The 16490-nt window shown below is 40.4% G+C and overlaps 1 protein-coding gene across 14 annotated transcripts in view; it reads left to right on the forward strand.

Annotated features, from left to right (window-relative positions):
* WRN (WRN RecQ like helicase) overlaps positions 1-16490 on the forward strand; it is a 47240-nt gene that overhangs the window by 22775 nt on the left and 7975 nt on the right. For 10 of the 14 annotated variants that reach the window (XM_056355528.1, XM_056355537.1, XM_056355596.1 and 7 more), the window contains 14 exons: positions 843-949; positions 1677-1864; positions 2760-2937; positions 3532-3713; positions 4979-5080; positions 5438-5530; positions 6871-7012; positions 10504-10674; positions 10753-10847; positions 12378-12453; positions 12626-12699; positions 14293-14374; positions 14659-14771; positions 15653-15767. In XM_056355528.1, the coding sequence (XP_056211503.1) occupies positions 843-949; positions 1677-1864; positions 2760-2937; positions 3532-3713; positions 4979-5080; positions 5438-5530; positions 6871-7012; positions 10504-10674; positions 10753-10847; positions 12378-12453; positions 12626-12699; positions 14293-14374; positions 14659-14771; positions 15653-15767 (1718 nt within the window). Of the gene's footprint in view, positions 1-842; positions 950-1676; positions 1865-2759; positions 2938-3531; positions 3714-4978; positions 5081-5437; positions 5531-6870; positions 7013-10503; positions 10675-10752; positions 10848-12377; positions 12454-12625; positions 12700-14292; positions 14375-14658; positions 14772-15570; positions 15768-16490 lie in introns of all 14 variants that reach the window. The other 4 variants (XM_056355542.1, XM_056355621.1, XR_008824616.1 and 1 more) reach the window with 3 other exon arrangements.

Raw genomic sequence — 16490 nt, forward strand, 5'->3', positions numbered from 1 at the left:
ATCTTTCTCAGAATGTAACAATGGAGTTCTGTTTTGAAATGCCTTAGTGCATCATAAAAATTCTCTTTCCGTCAAGGATGATGAATCTCATAGTAGGGTAAATTCAAAGCATGTAAACTCTAAAGAATTGTAACTTTTTTACTAAGGAACTGAGTTTCTAGTGCTGTAAGCAGGAAGGACTCTCTGGGGAGCAGAGAAGCCATTTGAGCACATGGAGTCCCAGGAAACTATGTGCTTGGCCTCTGACGCTAGGGTGCTTTGAGCACACAGATTAGAATGGGATATCTGTACACAAGTTGAGGATGTTTTCTGATTTGGAAAACATGCAAGGCTATTTTTCCAGGGGCATCTCTAACCTCTTTTCTCTATTTTTCTGGACTTTCACTTATCTCCTCAGTGAAGACCTGAGACACTCAGGCTGTGTTCTACAATCCAGAAAATAAAACTAATGACATCTGTAATGAGTATTTGTGACTTTTTAATAAGTCCGGGAAGCAGGGGTTCTGTAAGAGGTAGCTGAAGACTTTAACTCATTAAGAAGAATCTTGGATATTTGGAGCTTGGAGAAGGAGGCAGAGATGGTAGTGGGAGAATCCGTAAAAGCTCTTGAGCCTTTCTTACAAAAGAGGCTGTTATAAAAATGAGCCTGGGGAGCCAGTACAGCAGAAAGCGTTCTAAAACCAAAAATTTAAGTGGGCTGCTGGTGCCTTCTCAGGAAAGCTTTAAATTGACCAGAATGGGGTGTTTGTATTGTGTAATTTCATTTGTATTTTATCACTTCCCATGTTGTTTTATCTTGTTTGTGTGTCCATGCTGTGTGTTTTGGTTTTTGTACCCACCAGGTATTACCCTCATAGCTGTTGATGAAGCTCACTGCATTTCTGAGTGGGGCCATGACTTCAGAAATTCCTTTAGAAATTTAAGCTCGTTAAAGAAAGCTCTACCATCGGTGAGGTTTTGATATGTTTGATGACCAATGTAAGAGAAGAGTACTATCTCATTTTGTGTGATAGTTTGAAATACCTGTCTTGTGATAGAGCTCTTTGGATGTATGTACCATGCTGTTTCGGAGTTTATTCAGTCTGTTTGTGATCGAGTTTTGTGGATTTTTTCTAAATGCTTAAATGAAGGATATTCTGAACCTGGACTACCAGCAATTTCTGAAAATTAAATTACTTTATTGGATCCTTGTGCTGTGGAAGATGATGTCCCTAAGCTTCTGGTTAAATATTGAGGGATTTTTTTTTTTTAAAACTGAGTGGCTTGTACGAAGATGTGACTGTGGTTTTTAGACATTCCTTGAGTGCATATTGCATAAGCTCAAGCTTAGAGCTGAACTTTACATGGTAGTCTTGGAAGTTTTGTCTTATGTTCCCTAAACTTAGCTAACCACATCAGAAAATTACTGCAGACTTGTTGAAGATTTAGCTAAAGAAAGCATGGATTCAGGATAACCCTAAATTGTAAATGTTCTGTCCCTGTCCGCTCTCCTGAACAGTGTAGTCCAAACCTCTAGGTAGCAAAATATTAACTATATTTTTCAAATAGCTGAGCTGATCCAGTGATCATAACGAGGTTAAAATGCCTGTTTACATCCTAGTTCAGTTTTGACTTTATAGGGTTTTCTTAGTTAAAATAAAAATCCATGAGATTGTGACTTCTGCCTCTCATTGCAGGTTCCCATTGTCGCTTTAACTGCGACTGCAAGTCCATCGATTAGAGAAGACATAGTGAATTGTCTGAACCTAAAGAATCCCCAGGTCACGTGTACTAGTTTTGACAGACCTAACTTATACTTAGAAGTTGGACAACAGAGTGGAAATATCATTAGGGATTTGAAGCAGTTCCTTATTAGGAAGGGAAGGTAAGGATTTAATCCTGTTTCACTGATCCCTCAGATATGCGTTAGTATTTTGAAGTTTTGGCAGTGTGTGCTAAGAATTGGTAGCAGTCCTAAACTGTTTTGGTGAGGAAGAGCCTGGGCTTTCTCCAGAGCTTAGCTCTCATACCGGACTAATCACTTGTGTAGTGTCCCTTATTGTGCCCACCCCCCCGCCCAATTTAAAAAAAAAAGCTTTTGAGGCAAGAAGATAGGCTCTTGCTCTTTGCATGTTGCTAACTTAAGCATCTTCAGGATCATTTGATCCTGGGAGGAACTGCTGACACTGTAGCAATCTGATTATGATGGATTGACTGGTGGGTAACTTTCTAAACAGTGTTGTACAAAATGTGTGAGTAGTTACAAATCTGTGGCAAGACTTATTTTCTTATAAAGCTAATCCGAGTGGAAGAATTGCAGTCCTCTTCTGTTAGCAGGCCCATTGGTGTAGCCAGTCTGGCCCTGTTCTTGTTGCAAGCTGCAATGTGTGCCTCTACAGCAGTATAAATGAATTTCTCATTGCTTGTCTGTTATATAAAAGTAGACCTTTCAAAAGCAACTTTCAAAAGTAAAAGCATATTTCCTGATGACTTCAAGGAAATTGGGGGGCCTTATCCTGCTGCTTTTACAGAGATCAGAATCTTCTGTGTTCTGCAAAATAAGCTTAAAGAGCACCAAATAACTTCCAAGTCCATTTTTCCAAAGGACAGACAATTTCTGTATGAGTGGACTAGTTTAAAATCTGTTTTGATTTCTAAATCCCCAAGAAGGTGAACTGCTGGCAGAGCTACGTTGCCTTTTCAACTAGGTTCAATCAGACTTTTTGCAGAAAGGTTGCTGCTTCTGTTCAGTGTCATTTACGTGTTGCTATTATCTATAGCAGTTCTGCATATGAATTTGAAGGCCCCACTATAATCTACTGCCTTTCAAGAAAGGCCACGGAACAGGTTGTGTCTGAATTGATTAAGCTCAGGGTGGCCTGTGGTGCATACCATGCTGGTATGGGAATCAAACAAAGGAGAGAGATCCATCACCAGTTCATGAGGGATGAAATTCAGGTACGTAGGAAACTAAGTCTACTTGGTCCTGTTTATAATTGCAGAGTTTCTGGTAGAGGAAAGAATTTGGGAATATCGGCATGTGTTTCCCATTTACTCAGTCTCCAATTCTGGGCAAAGAAATTGTTGGTCTATGCTGACAGTATTAAGATTCCTGGCTTATGTTTCAAATTTCTTCATATCTCTTTAAAATGCATGGCATCTGAGGGGAAAAAAAAATGGTGGCTGGAACAATATCATTGCAAGTTCTGTGAGCTGCTTTCTTCCTCCTGGAGCTAAGCAGGCAAAGAGTTATCCTGGGACTTTGTGTTACTCTTAACAATAGGTTTTGTGCCTTTTGTTTGAGAAACTACTTGAAGACACTCTGTTTGCCGCATAATCACTTGCATGTTTATAATCCTGTGCTCATGCTTTGATGGAAATCAGATTTAACAACAGCGCTGTGTGGAAATTGAGTGCAAGTTTGAAGGCATTGTAATTTAGGCTGGATTTTGAGTCTGTAGCAAAAAGTTGTCACCAGGTTTGTAAGCATTATTCTAGGCATGTCCTTCATGCTCATTTCAAAACATCCAGCATGTGGCTCCTGTTTTGTAGTGTGTTGTGGCTACAGTGGCGTTTGGAATGGGCATCAATAAAGCAGATATCCGGATGGTTATTCATTATGGTGCCCCTAAGGAAATGGAATCCTATTATCAAGAAATTGGGAGAGCTGGTCGTGATGGGCTTCCTGCTTCTTGTCACATCTTGTGGACTATGACAGACCTGAATTTTAGCAGGTAAATGACTGAAGACAACTGCTTTGACACAAAACATACCAAAAGAAAGAGGAGCAGGGTAGGTTTGGTTGAAAATGTTGATAAATTATTTTCAGAATGGTTGGAAGTTCTTTTCTGCATACACACAGTACTAACTGTGCTGTACTTCTAGAAGATAATCAGCAAGTGCAATAATGTTAATGAGCTTTTCCATGTTCCAGTTCTGCTTTCTGAAGCTGCTTTGCAATGCAGACAGTGGTAAAACCTGGTTGCTGTCTTCTAAATCATCTGGCTTGGTTTTTGACCCATCATTATTCCTTGAGAGTGCTGGTGCTGTAGAATTACTTTTTATTCCTGCTACCTAGACGCCTAAACGGGGGAGTACATTTTATATTTTTTTTTTTTTTTTTTTACATCTGGGTGGGGGAGTCCTAGCTGTAGAAGTCTCATGTTAACTTTGTCCATAGCAGTTATAAGACCACAGAAATACCTGAACTCAGTCACTTGAACTTGTCAGCCAACTGCCAGAGTCTGTGAAACCTTTTACTGCCCTATCCTTTTTTGCAGGCAGGCAGAAACTTGCTTTGCTTAACTCTGAGCTGGAATGGTCTAGCTGTGTTAATGTGGTGCCTAGCACCTGCAATATTGGCTTGATTTTGAGGCCATGTGGCACAGCGAGTGTGATGCAGTTGGTAGCTCAGAGCATGGGCAGAACAAGTGTTCTATACGCCCACGAAGTACTCCCTTGCTATTTTCTCACTTGGATGCTTTCAGTCATTACTTCAAAAAATATTAAATTAAGCACTGGGTAGATGTGTCCTAACATGCCACCTCTGAGTTTATTGAAAGAAGAGTGGTGATACCCTAGCATATTTTGTAACGTGTTAGTGGCATTGATGAGAGCTTGCCAGAGTCTGGAAAACCAGAAAACGAGAGAAATTGCCCTCTCTTGATGCCCTCTGCCCTTTCCTCCCTTCTCTGTGTCTCTTTGGATTTCTGAAGCTTAGTAGCCTGTAGGGTAGGAAGAAGCTCTGTCTGTCCTTCTGCCCTCTGTATAGAATAACTGTCATATCTAGAAGAATGAGTAAGGTGCTTTTCTGAGCATGTGCCATGCTAGAATGATCAAGACTCTGGAGAAACAGGCAGGTGTTTGGGGTCTGGTTTTAGTAGGCTTTTTTCTATCTGTTTCTGGTGAGTTTGAGGCTGTTGTCTGGCATAATTAATTTTTTGATGTGGGAGGGGAATAATGGTTCAGTATTTAGGGGTCTTAATGTTTTCACTGATAGACGTCTTCTGAATGAGGTACGCAATGAAAAGTTTCGGTTGTACAAACTGAAGATGCTGGGAAAAATGGAGAAGTACCTTGTGTCAAACGCCTGCAGGAGGAAGTGAGTACTGGAATCTATTCAATGCTTTGTCATTTCAGTCAGCTTTAAGAGCCTTTGACTTGGTCACAACTGGAGGCTGTAACCAGAAGGCACCTTCTACTGACTGTGTTCTGCAAACATGTTTTGTATTAAACAGCAGTATCAAAGTATGGCTTTGGGCATATTTATACACAGACATCAAGTGTTTCCTTATTTACTTTTCAAAAAAACTCAACTTTTTCTGTAGAGGAATTGAGGCTAAATAATTGGCTCCCCAGTGAATTAAGTAATGATGCTGATTTCAACTCTGTTTTCTGCAATAAATTTAATGTGTAAATTCTTGGTCTTTTACTTAATTCCCTGCGTTCCCTTGGGTAGACTCATCCTGTCTCATTTTGAAGACAAACAGCTCCGAAAGGTTTCCTCTGGCATCATGGGCACAGATGAATGCTGTGATAATTGCAGGTCCAGGTAAGCTTTCTTCCCTGAAGACTGATACAAGAGGTTACATTCTCTCAGGCTGATTTTACTAGGGAAATTATCTGAAAGAATGGACCTTTTCATGCATCTGATGTTGCAGATGTTCAGCTTGAAGTTTATCTCTGAACAACTGTCTGTAAGTGTATCCTAAACAGTTGAACAAGCCATGAGGCAGCTTAAGCTCTAAGTTATGCTGTGGGAAAGCCTGTAAGCAAAGTATGGTCACAGTTCCTGAAAGGGTTGAGAGCTTAAACTGATGAAAAAAATGATACGTATTTCACAGTCTAAGTTCTGTTAGGTAATTAATCCCAAAAGGGAGCAATTGCAGGTGGAGCGATACTGTGTGTCTAAGGTTAAATTGCCTGAGCATTAAGGGAGCTGTTCTGTTACAGCGTGTGCTGACACGGGTTATTTCTAGCATTGCTAATAGTCTCGTGGCTGTGCTGAAGGGAAGCCAGGGGCTTGGTAGTCACACAGGTATGAGCAGAAACACCTTCCTCAGCTTCTCTCTCCTGTGTGCGTGTATGCACTTTCCCTCGAGTTACAATAAAGGATTCCTTGTTCTTGCTGGTAGCCTGACACTTCCTGTTATATATATATATATATAACACAGTGTTATATGCTGTGTGGCTTTCTGGAAAATGTTACTTATCCAGCTACATTTTCGAACCCTTGAGCATACAGGAAATCTTTGCCCAGTCACTACTATAACTAACCAAGAGGAGGATTTGAGATATCATAATTTCTATCTTTGCAGTCAGGGAAGAGTCACGTGGTAAAATTGGTGCAGAACTGAAATAAATTGAAATAGATCACTGTCCTTTTTGTCCTCCTTAGAAGTGATTTGTACCAATAACTCAGTGGGTTCTTCCAGTCACTAACCCATGCATTTATAAACCCTATAAAATCTTAAATAGGGTTGCTTCTTCCTTCTGTATTTCCTCCTTTGTGTTGTTTTTTTTCTTAAAAAAAGACAAACCCCTCTTTATTATTAGCTGCAATTAAAGTGTCTAATATGCTTAAATCAGTCCAAATACTCAAATACTAAAATCAGAAGATGATGGAGACAAAGTTATTCTGTCACGGCAAGTCCCATGAAGAACTGCTTACTGGTCAGTTGGACAGCTGTCTTAACCACAAGGGATTGTGACTTTGGCTTGGTCTTACATTTTCAGTCTTAGCTGCTTATGCTTAAATGTGTGCAATTGTTGATACTAATATCACTTGCAGTGTGTATTTTATTTAGTTACCACTTGATAGACAACCTTTGTAAGAAAGGGAGGAGGCTTGATTTGTATCTGTTTAGAAATAGTTTTCTTTCTGTGTTTCAGAGCCTCTTGCTGTGCAGTCCCCAGTGCCTCAGAAGGTGGTTTACAGGACTTCGGGAAGCCAGCACATCAGCTGCTGTCAGCAGTGGTTGCACTGGAAGAGAAGTTTGGAACTAAAATACCCATTCTGTTTCTCCGAGGGTCGGTAAGTGTTAGAAGAAAATCTTTGTAAGACTTAAGACAGTGGAGGGACTGTTAGTGTCCCTCGGAGAGCCCCTTGGTGGTGACCTCAGAATGCCCCATATCTTTAGAAAATGTTAATTTGGATTTTCTGAAGGTACTCGGCACCAATTCTCATGAAGCAGTCTGGATTGTTGCCTTTAAAGGTAAAAGCCTTCAAAATAGTAGATCTTGTAAGCATGTTGTATTTTAATTCTGTGCATATACAGCAAAGGAAGAGTTTGTCTCTAAGCTCTGTCTCCTCTAGTTCTGTTTGTCTTAACAGTGAAATGTTCAGCCCTCTATGACCCAAGAGTTCAGCTTAGAAATATTAGCTGTTGTTTGCCTTGTTGTTGTCCTGTATTTTGTGGGCTGTTTTTTGTCAGTAATTGATAACTGTCTGTTAGTTGGACTGATGTTCACATGTTTATTGGCAGAGGTTCTGAAGCCCTTCACATAAGGCTTGAGCTGTTGCGGTTTTTATGGCATGTTTAATGCTTTTGTAGAGACTGTTAAGTTTTGGTTTTTTTAAGATGACACAGGATTTCCAGTATCTTAAAAGGAATAGCCTTTTCAGAATGAAGAATAAACACATCTTTTCTCAGTAATTAGTTGGTTTATGTTTGAATAAAGCAAATGATAGCTTGCATTTTAGCTTTGTGCTGCTGGCTGACAGTGGTGAGGTGGGAAGTAGGGTACTAGAATGAATATAAGTGATTTCTACATACCTGTACTTACAATGTTTTTTTTAAACAGCAGGCAAGAAACTCATAGAAATACAATGTGTGAGTAAGAGCAGAATAATTTTGTATGGTTACAACCCGGGGGAAGAAGTCACTTGTGTTACTTAATAAAACTAGGTGAATTATGTCCCTCTTTTGTCACACAAGTGTGTTCAAGGGGAAAAATAAGTCTTTAACAGACACTAATGTAGTCTTGATTATTAATTTATTAAATGTTACTGGAAGTGAAGATGATGCCACATTTGTACTGCAAATACAGAATAACCTTTTACTGCCTACAAGAATACCCTTTTGTGGACCAACATAGTTCTTTGCTCCATTGAATCCATGCATGCTCTAGAATGAATGTATGAAATAATCAATGTCACCATCAGTTTACATGCTGTATCTGTGTAGGGCTGACTGATGTGTTGGTTTAAGGGCTTGTATATAGTTTATGCTTTGTGCTCTGTTTAAGTTAGTGGTAGCCCTTTGTAAAGTCCAGGTGGTCACCAACAGGCTTCAGGCAGAGCACGAGGGAGACCATGTTTCAGTGGATCTTTGAAAGCTGAGTCAGACCATAGAAGCGAACAAGGTCCTCTGGGAAGCTGAATTAGAGCTGCATTGACAGAAATATTATGCAAACCCTGCTAAACTGAGAAGAATATGCAACTCTTAAGGTCTCCTTTTATCAAACAGGGGAATTTGTAGCTATTTCATCAATATTTTATAGTTATTAGTAGTTTCAGTAACTGGTTGTGAGTGGCTTTTAGTAGTACCTCTAGCATTTGATAGATATGACTTGCGTGAAGCTGAAATTGTATTTTGGCCTCTGTTTGTCAGTCCTATACCAAGCTTCATTAAGCCCAAACATGGATGCAGAGCTTACTGTTCTACATCTTATTCCTTTTATAGTGATTTCCATTTCTGAATTGGTTGTTTAAGTTCAAAACCATGCTCTGAAAATGTGCAGCCATTGGAGTAATTAATGTAACTGGCATAACTGAAAGCTTAGGAATGTAGTCATGCTTTAAAGTAATGCATATTAAAATTTGAATGGGGGCTTTCTAGAAGTGACAACTGGGACTTGGTGCTTTCTCTTTGCCTGCTCAGTAGGCAATTAACTTGTGTTCACCGTCAAGACTCTTGATCCCATCAAGCAGCAAGCCAAGTCCTTCTTCCCTGTGGCTGGCTGTTCCAGCTTCCATCCCCTGCTGCTAAGGGTCTGAAACAGGCTCCTCTTCCTGCTGCTCCTCTTGCTGTAGGTGCAGGGTAGCAGCTCCCTGACTGTCTGAAACTCTCCAAATTGCTCCTTGCTGTGATCCCTGGAGATGGTACGGGGCTCAGCAGGCCACTGTGTACTGACTGCTGCCTGTCCTGGATTAACTTTTTTCACTTGGCTTCCTCTTCTACATCAACCTGCTTTATTTTATAAGGATAAACCACGTTCTTGAGAGTAGGTACTTTGTGTTTGCATAGTGCCTATGACAAAGGGATTCCAGTAGGAGTATTAGTAAGAATCTGGAAAACTTGTGTTAACAACCAGCCCTATAAATGGTAAGAGGTGAGCTTCCACCAAGCTGTCTTCTGTTGTCGAAGGTGATAATTCAGGCACACCCCCCAGCTTTTCTTCCACCACCCCCTCCCATGGGATGTCCTTATCTAACCAGCATTGCAGATAGGTAGGTACACACAGACACTCCCTGGAGGATGTGATTAGTGTATATAATGCATGTGCGTATATATAAAAAACTTGTTTGACCATGTAGTTTCCCCTCGGGGAAGAGGGATTCGGCAAGTGCAAATAACAAGGTCTGAAGCCTCCTTCCTGTTGATTTCATATGCTAGTAATAAATTGAAACTTTTTTCTGTCTGAGACACTTTAACCTGCTAATGCTTGATCCACTGTTACCTTCCTGTTTCAGAAAGGTTCTCCACTTTTCAGGCTTATGCCAAGATTTTCCCCTTTTGTTAAAGGGGCTTTAGCCCATTGACATCCATTTGGACCCCAAGACTGGGGCGGGTGAGAACCCATCAGACAGGAGCTAATCAGCTTTTTTTAGTCTGAACCATTGGTAAGAGTTGAGTAAATCGGTGGCAGCTTGAAACAAAAAAACTGTGTTGCAGTGAAGGCCAGGGGAGTAGAGCAGACATCCGTAGTGAGTTTGCTTCTGGCTTTGTACCTGTCCTGGGACTTAAACGGGGCTTGTTGATTTATTTTTACTTCTGTAGACTTTTTAAGAACGGAATGGGTAACTGCTGCTGTTGGAACTGATGCAGTGTAAGACTGAGCTGAACTGGTTGAATACAAACTGCACTAGATGACTTGCTTTGCTGTGGATGGCTGGGTTGTTCCTGTAACCCCCTTCATATACAAAGGGAGATGTTCTGCCTGGTCTGTGATCTAAGCGTAGGTTTGTCTGGGGTCTTACTACAAAAGAAAATGGTAATCTTGTCACAACCTTGGCAGAAAGCAGTGGAGTAGATTAGGTTATAGAGATGAATCTGCTCTTCAGGTGGCGTGAAGGAGGCTTGTGTTCTTACTGTTGAGGTGCTGTATGTGTCGTGGTTGCAATGGGTGTTATGTAAACTTGAAAAAATGTATTGGCTTGTGATTTTTCTGAAAAGTTCTTCTGTGGAAAAATGTTCTTGAGGACATCCTTCTCGCATCCCAGGTTTTTGGTTTACTGGCTGTGTTGGAAACTTTCTTCCACAGGGACTAGAGATGTCTAACTAATTCTTTTAAAAATTTCAGTTTTCTCAACGCTTGCCAGACAGATACCGAAAACACCCTCTCTTTGGTAGTGGAAAAGACTGGCCGGAGAACTGGTGGAAGTTGCTCTGCCAACAGCTGATAATGGAAGGATTCCTTAAAGAAGTATCTGGGCACAGCAAGTTTACAACCACATGTGTGCTTACCCAGAAGGTACTTTCTGTGTGAAACTACCCATCAAAAGCTTCTCAGAGTAATCTATAGCCAAGCCATATGGTTTCTGTCTTACAGGGTAGAAATTGGCTGGTAAAGCCTGGATCTGCCTTAAATCCAAGTCTTATGTTACTGTCCAGTGAAGACTTTAATCTGCAGAGACCTCCTAGAAGGTAATTATAGTACATGTGTTCTCTTGAGCACTTTTTTTATTCTTTTAACATCCGATAAGTTTCAGAAGCCTGCTTCTGAAGATGGCTAGATTGGACAGGAGACTTCTGCACTTGATTTTTCTAGGCAAAGTTTTCCCTTAAGCAGTATCGTAATACCAAAAAAGTCAGTGGGGGTGCCTGGATAGGCGTTTCTATTGACTGCTCATGTCAGAGGTAACATGTTGTCTAGTGCTCCTGAGAGTGCATGGCTTACAGCTTCAGTCTGACAGTGCCTCATCACGGAGGTCTTTAGTGGAGCTAATCAGATGGCTGAGTAAATAGGAAGGTTAGTGGGGAAATGTAGTTTAGAGAAACTACCAAAACTAGTCAGAAAGCATGTGTCTTCATCAGTGATTCTGGGTAGCCTGGAAGCGTGTTGTTGCAATGCATCCTCATGGAGAACATAATCAGCTAAAGGAAAGAAATGGTAGAAGGAAATCATCAAGATTCATGTTCTTTCTAATGTTTAAGAATTAAATGGTGAGGCTTTAAATAAAGCGGCTAATGACATGTTTTCCCAATTATGCACTTGACCTACTTCATTAAAATTAAGCTGAGAATGAAACTGAAAAGCCTTTATTCTAACAAGAACTGATTCAACACAAAAATGTAATAGTCTTTGTAATTGTCTTTGTATTTCTTCCTGTGAAAACTGAACTATATCAAGTCCTGATAAGTTTGTCTGCAAAGGTGGGGTGTTTTTTCAGTAGTGGTTGGGTATTTACCATCAGAGTATATAGCTCCAAGAAAATATCATGTTAAGTTTTGATTGTCATCTTTTTGCTGCTGGTTATACTTTATAAACAGCATTGTGTTGGTCTTCACAAACGTTTAATTCTTACCAGCCCTTCTGAGGTGAAAGATAATGAAGTGGAGGTTGCAAAGGCTTTGCTGTGACAGGAAATAATCTTAAAACAAAGCTCTTCGGTGCTGTCTTTAGGAAACTGTTCTGTTATCAAGATTGTCTTAGTGTTGCTAAATAATTTAATTGGGTAATGTCAAAAGTACCAGTTTTCTTTTGCTTTCTTATGCTCTACTGTTGTGGTGCTCTCGGGTACTGTCTACAGGTCTTCTAGAAGAAAAATGCTTATTATCAAACAGTAAGCAAAAGCTGTATGCTTAGTGCAAACCAGAAAGTGGGTACTAATCTGTTTTCTTCAGTAATGGAATTTTTAAAATGAAATCTTTCTCAAGTGTGTCACAAATTCTGGGTTTGTCACCAAAATCTTTGTTTCTTCCATAAGACAAGATTCTTGTTAATTGTTAGTTTTAGTATTAACAGTCTTAGAGGTCCTCAGTGGTTTTTTGTAGAATGATGGTGCTAACAGTTAAAAAAATAAATAATTAAGAACTTTTGATTTGCCAAAGAGATCCCTGTACAAAGTTCAAATCAGTTTGCTTGGCAGAATACTTTTTTTTTCTCCAAGTGGCAGTGTTGCTGTACAAATGACTTGGTCTAATTTAATAAAACGAACTGTATCTTAATCACAGCAGTAGGCGTTTACCTATGCTCTCAACGCAGCGCTCCCCAGGCATGAAAGGAACAACGCAGTCGCCAGTCAAACAGGTCTGTATGAGTACAAACCCTCTTGTGCTTTGTCGTCTGTCCTTCCTTGTATCAAAAAAAAAAAATAAATATTGCGAGTGTATCATGGTGTCACAAATGAGTATTTTGCTGCAAACAGCAGCTTCAGTGGAAGGACTGGTAAATCAGCATTTGTCTTGTTCTTTTTTTATAGATGTCTCTGTACGATATGTTTTCATCTGAGAGAAAAGTTAAAACTCCTCCAAGAAGCAATAACATGCTTAACAGGTACAGTGTTCTAAATGAAAACAGAATTACCAAACTTTGTGTTAATAGGGATACTGTTTGTAGGATGATCCTTAAAAACAGCATTCTCCTATATGAAGTGACAGTAAAAATCTTTAATATATTAAAAAAGAAAAAGTGCTTAAAACTTGCCATACATTGCATTATAGTTCAAAACATTGAACTGTTATAATATTCAACAGACGTAGGTAAATTTGGCAAGCTGTGTGTACTTGTAGTGTTGCAGGCAAAGTGAACTTTATTAATTGCTGAAGTGCAGACTTTCTCACTGGTGTTACTTCAAATCCAAATGTTGATTAAAATGGAGCAATAACAGATTTATATTGGATACTTTCACTGGACTTGTGTTTTTTCGGTCTGTTTTCTATGTGATGGTTGAAACTGTAATGGATTTTAACCACACAGGAAATGGAGAATGGGTTTTTTCAAACTGTTTACAAATATAATTCAGGTTGAGAAGTGACAAAGCTGTGACTTGCTCTTAAAGCTGGTAGAACTGAGTGTATGTGTAGTGCAGGGGCTATAAGCAAGCATGTAGGTTTCTACCTTTCTACACTAGTCTAGAGAAGACTGAGATCAAGCTGAGGCTCCCTCAGGTCAAAAGAAATAAAACAAGATTCTGCAAAGAGCAGCCCAAGTAATTTGTTTTCCTGGCTTGTGTGGTGCTTCAGATTAAACCCACCTTGCATTTCTGAGCAGTTCGATTCCTCCTTCAGGCAAGCATCCTGATGCTGGCAGATAACAGGAGAATAAGATATGTCACTTCAGCTGAATAATCACCACTGTAGCTGTGTGAAGAAAAATTAGTTGAGGGACAGCTACAAACCAGAAAAAGTGTTATTTCACACCTTGCTTGGGAAAGGATGCTCTTACTCGAGCTTGTCTGTGAACAGATATTGCCATATAATCACAGCAGTCTAATTAGAGGTAGATATCCCTAAGTACATGAGCCCATGACTACATGAGTACATTAGCTACATGGTAGCTGTGGTGTGCTGTTTTCTAGGCAGACGTGTCTAGCAGTAATGTCAGCTAATTTTGCTTACAGCACAGCAGCTGTGTCCTTGTCACTGACGCTTTTGGAGTTATTAGCTCTTTTTGGCCAGGATTAATGTTATCAGTCTTGCGGAAAAATATGTAAGGTGTTTCTTGTGGGATGCTCTCAGAATAATGTCACGAATGGACATTATAAGGTGCTTATAAGAACATGTTTTTGTTAAAAATATGTGAATCTAGCTGTTGATAGGGATATTGGTGGGTTGGCTGGCTTGGGTTTTTTTACATAAAACTGCCACTTCATCTGCTTGAGCTTCATGCAGTAAGAGGCTATTTTTAAGTTATGGGACGAGACACAGAGGAATTCTGTTACACTAGGGATACTGCTGATTCTGCCCCAGCCAGCTCAAGTTCTGTAGGAGTGCAGTGCTAGCATGAGGTGGCAGACCACAGTCTGATGGTGCTGTCAGACCAGGCAAAGTAAGTTGTGCTGCTGCTTTTCCCACAGCCTTGTGCAAAGTCCCCAAATAAATCAGTGTAATGCAGGGCTTGTTTCACACATCTTTTATTTTTTATTAGTGTTGCAGAGCACTTCCCGGTGAAATCTTCTCCTCTGAAGCCCCCAGAACCTGTTGTTTCCTCCCGAGAAAAAGAACTAGAGGTAAGGTGTTTTTGGAAGAGGGAGGATATCAGTGAATTGTAGCCAACCTCCAGACCAAAGTTGTCCTGTGTTGGAGCAGTAAGCTTGGGCAGCTCATAATATTACAAAGATGTTTTGAATAGAAGTCCTAGGAGAGGATTTAACTGTCAGGATGGGTTAATGGATTGCAGTCTTTCTGTATATTAGTGTCAGAATGAGGGAAGTTGTAAGTTTTCCTCTCCTTAATTATACCTATGTGAGTGATTTAGAGCTGCTTCTTGAGAATTTGGCACTCTTCTTCACAGGCTGCTCTGTATGGCAAGTTGCTGACTGCTAGACAGAAGGTAGCTAATGAGAAGGTAATTCCTCCAGCTGTCTTGGCAACCAACAAGATCCTGGTGGAGATGGCCCGAATAAGGTAAAACGAGCATGTGTGCATGTTGTACAAACTGAGAAGGTTGCAAGCCAAGTCATGAATCCCCTTTCTGCTTTTGTTGAGAGATCATGCCTCATGGGTAGAGGAGAAGCTTTTTTCCTGAGGATCTTCATTTACTCTAATGCCCTTGTAAACCACTGACTGGTGTAAGTTAAAAAAGTTACTGACATCAGACTTGGTTCTTCGTTCTAGTGACTACTAAAAAAACCTGACAATGTTGCCTGACTTTGTATCCAAGCCTCCTATAAGGTTGGCCAGTCAGAGGAAGGTGTATGTTTTGTACTAATCCTTATCTTTCCATCTGCTTCCCTCCAATGTGTTTTAATCACTTTAGTGTGCCCTTACCCTGCTAAGGGTCAGCCACAGGTCAAGAGCTGTCCCTTACCTTGCATGGGTGGCTCTGTAGTATAAAATAACAAGCACGACTTAGTCTTACTCTCAGCAACTGAAAGGAGGGTGAAAAAATATTTTCTTGTTGTATGAGAGGGTATTGTAGGGCAGCTCAGTTGGTAATGCATCTGAAGTGCCTTCCCCAGCTACTAAAAGCTATTAGACAATGTTACTTTTGGAATGTGTTGTGTTATGTTCTTCCATGGAAGAGCTCTGGGCTTACGTGCTCTTGGGAGGTAAAAGCGAATAAAGATGTGGTAAACAGATCTTCCAGAGCACTGAGTAGCAGACTTGAATGTTTCTGCTGTGGCCAAGCTTCATGATTCAGAATTTAGTTAGTTGAAGAGATGGTGAGGGTACAGTAATAACACTTTCAACTTTTGCCTAATAGATCTGTCATACACAGACACTTGGATGTTTCAAAGCACTGGCATAGGACATTTCCATGGCTTTTATTATTCATCCTAAACCAGGCCTACGAGTGTTCAGAATGTGAAGAGAATTGATGGTGTATCTGAAGCAAAATCCACCATGCTGATACCTCTCCTGGCTGAAATTAAGGACTTCTGCCAAGTAAATGGTTTGCAGGTATGATTTACTAAAGTGTCTGCTGCTTTGCAAGAGCCTTAAAGACATAACTTGGTTTGTGCTGTTGGGTTTCTCCTTCAGAGTTTGTCCTCATCACAGCTCTTCCATCCAGGCCTGGCAGGGAAACTTGCTAGCCTGAGATACAAGTAGACCTCCCAAATCTGAACGTGCTACTTGACAATGACATTGGGACCTGGCTGGTATTCCAGATTGTAGTGACCTTGAAAGTCCAGAACATCCTTGTAAAGGTCACCCATCTGGCCAAGCTGAGTGTCTGAGAGGTGCTGTATTATTGTGATCTGGTGCTGGAGGCCAAGGCTAGAATAAATGTTCCTTCAGCATGGTTTGACTCAGACTTGGAGGGCAGGGCTTTGCTTCCTCGAAGTTTCTCCTTGGGAGACTGGCAGAAGAGCTTAGATTTCCAGCTGTTGGGAAATACTCCTATTGGTTCTCTTCCTGCAGTTGTTTCCTCTGTCTGAACCTCTCTTTGTAGAGTGGCTCCTCATCAGTCACTATGAGGAGAGACTCCACTAGGGAGGGGCCGTGGGAGCAGAGGATTAGAGGAACTATGGAGCAGTTATGCTTTGAGGATCTTAATTTCTATGTAAATATACAGTTAAAGGGACTTATCTAGAAAGCAGGTAGAGGAGCAATACTGCTACTCTGTAATGCTTGAGAAGATTCTGTGGAGTCATCTTTCTGTGTCACAGAAAGCTATTATGA

Source organism: Falco biarmicus, chromosome 1, assembly GCF_023638135.1.
Source record: "Falco biarmicus isolate bFalBia1 chromosome 1, bFalBia1.pri, whole genome shotgun sequence".
In the NCBI taxonomy this organism is placed as follows: Eukaryota; Metazoa; Chordata; class Aves; order Falconiformes; family Falconidae; genus Falco; species Falco biarmicus.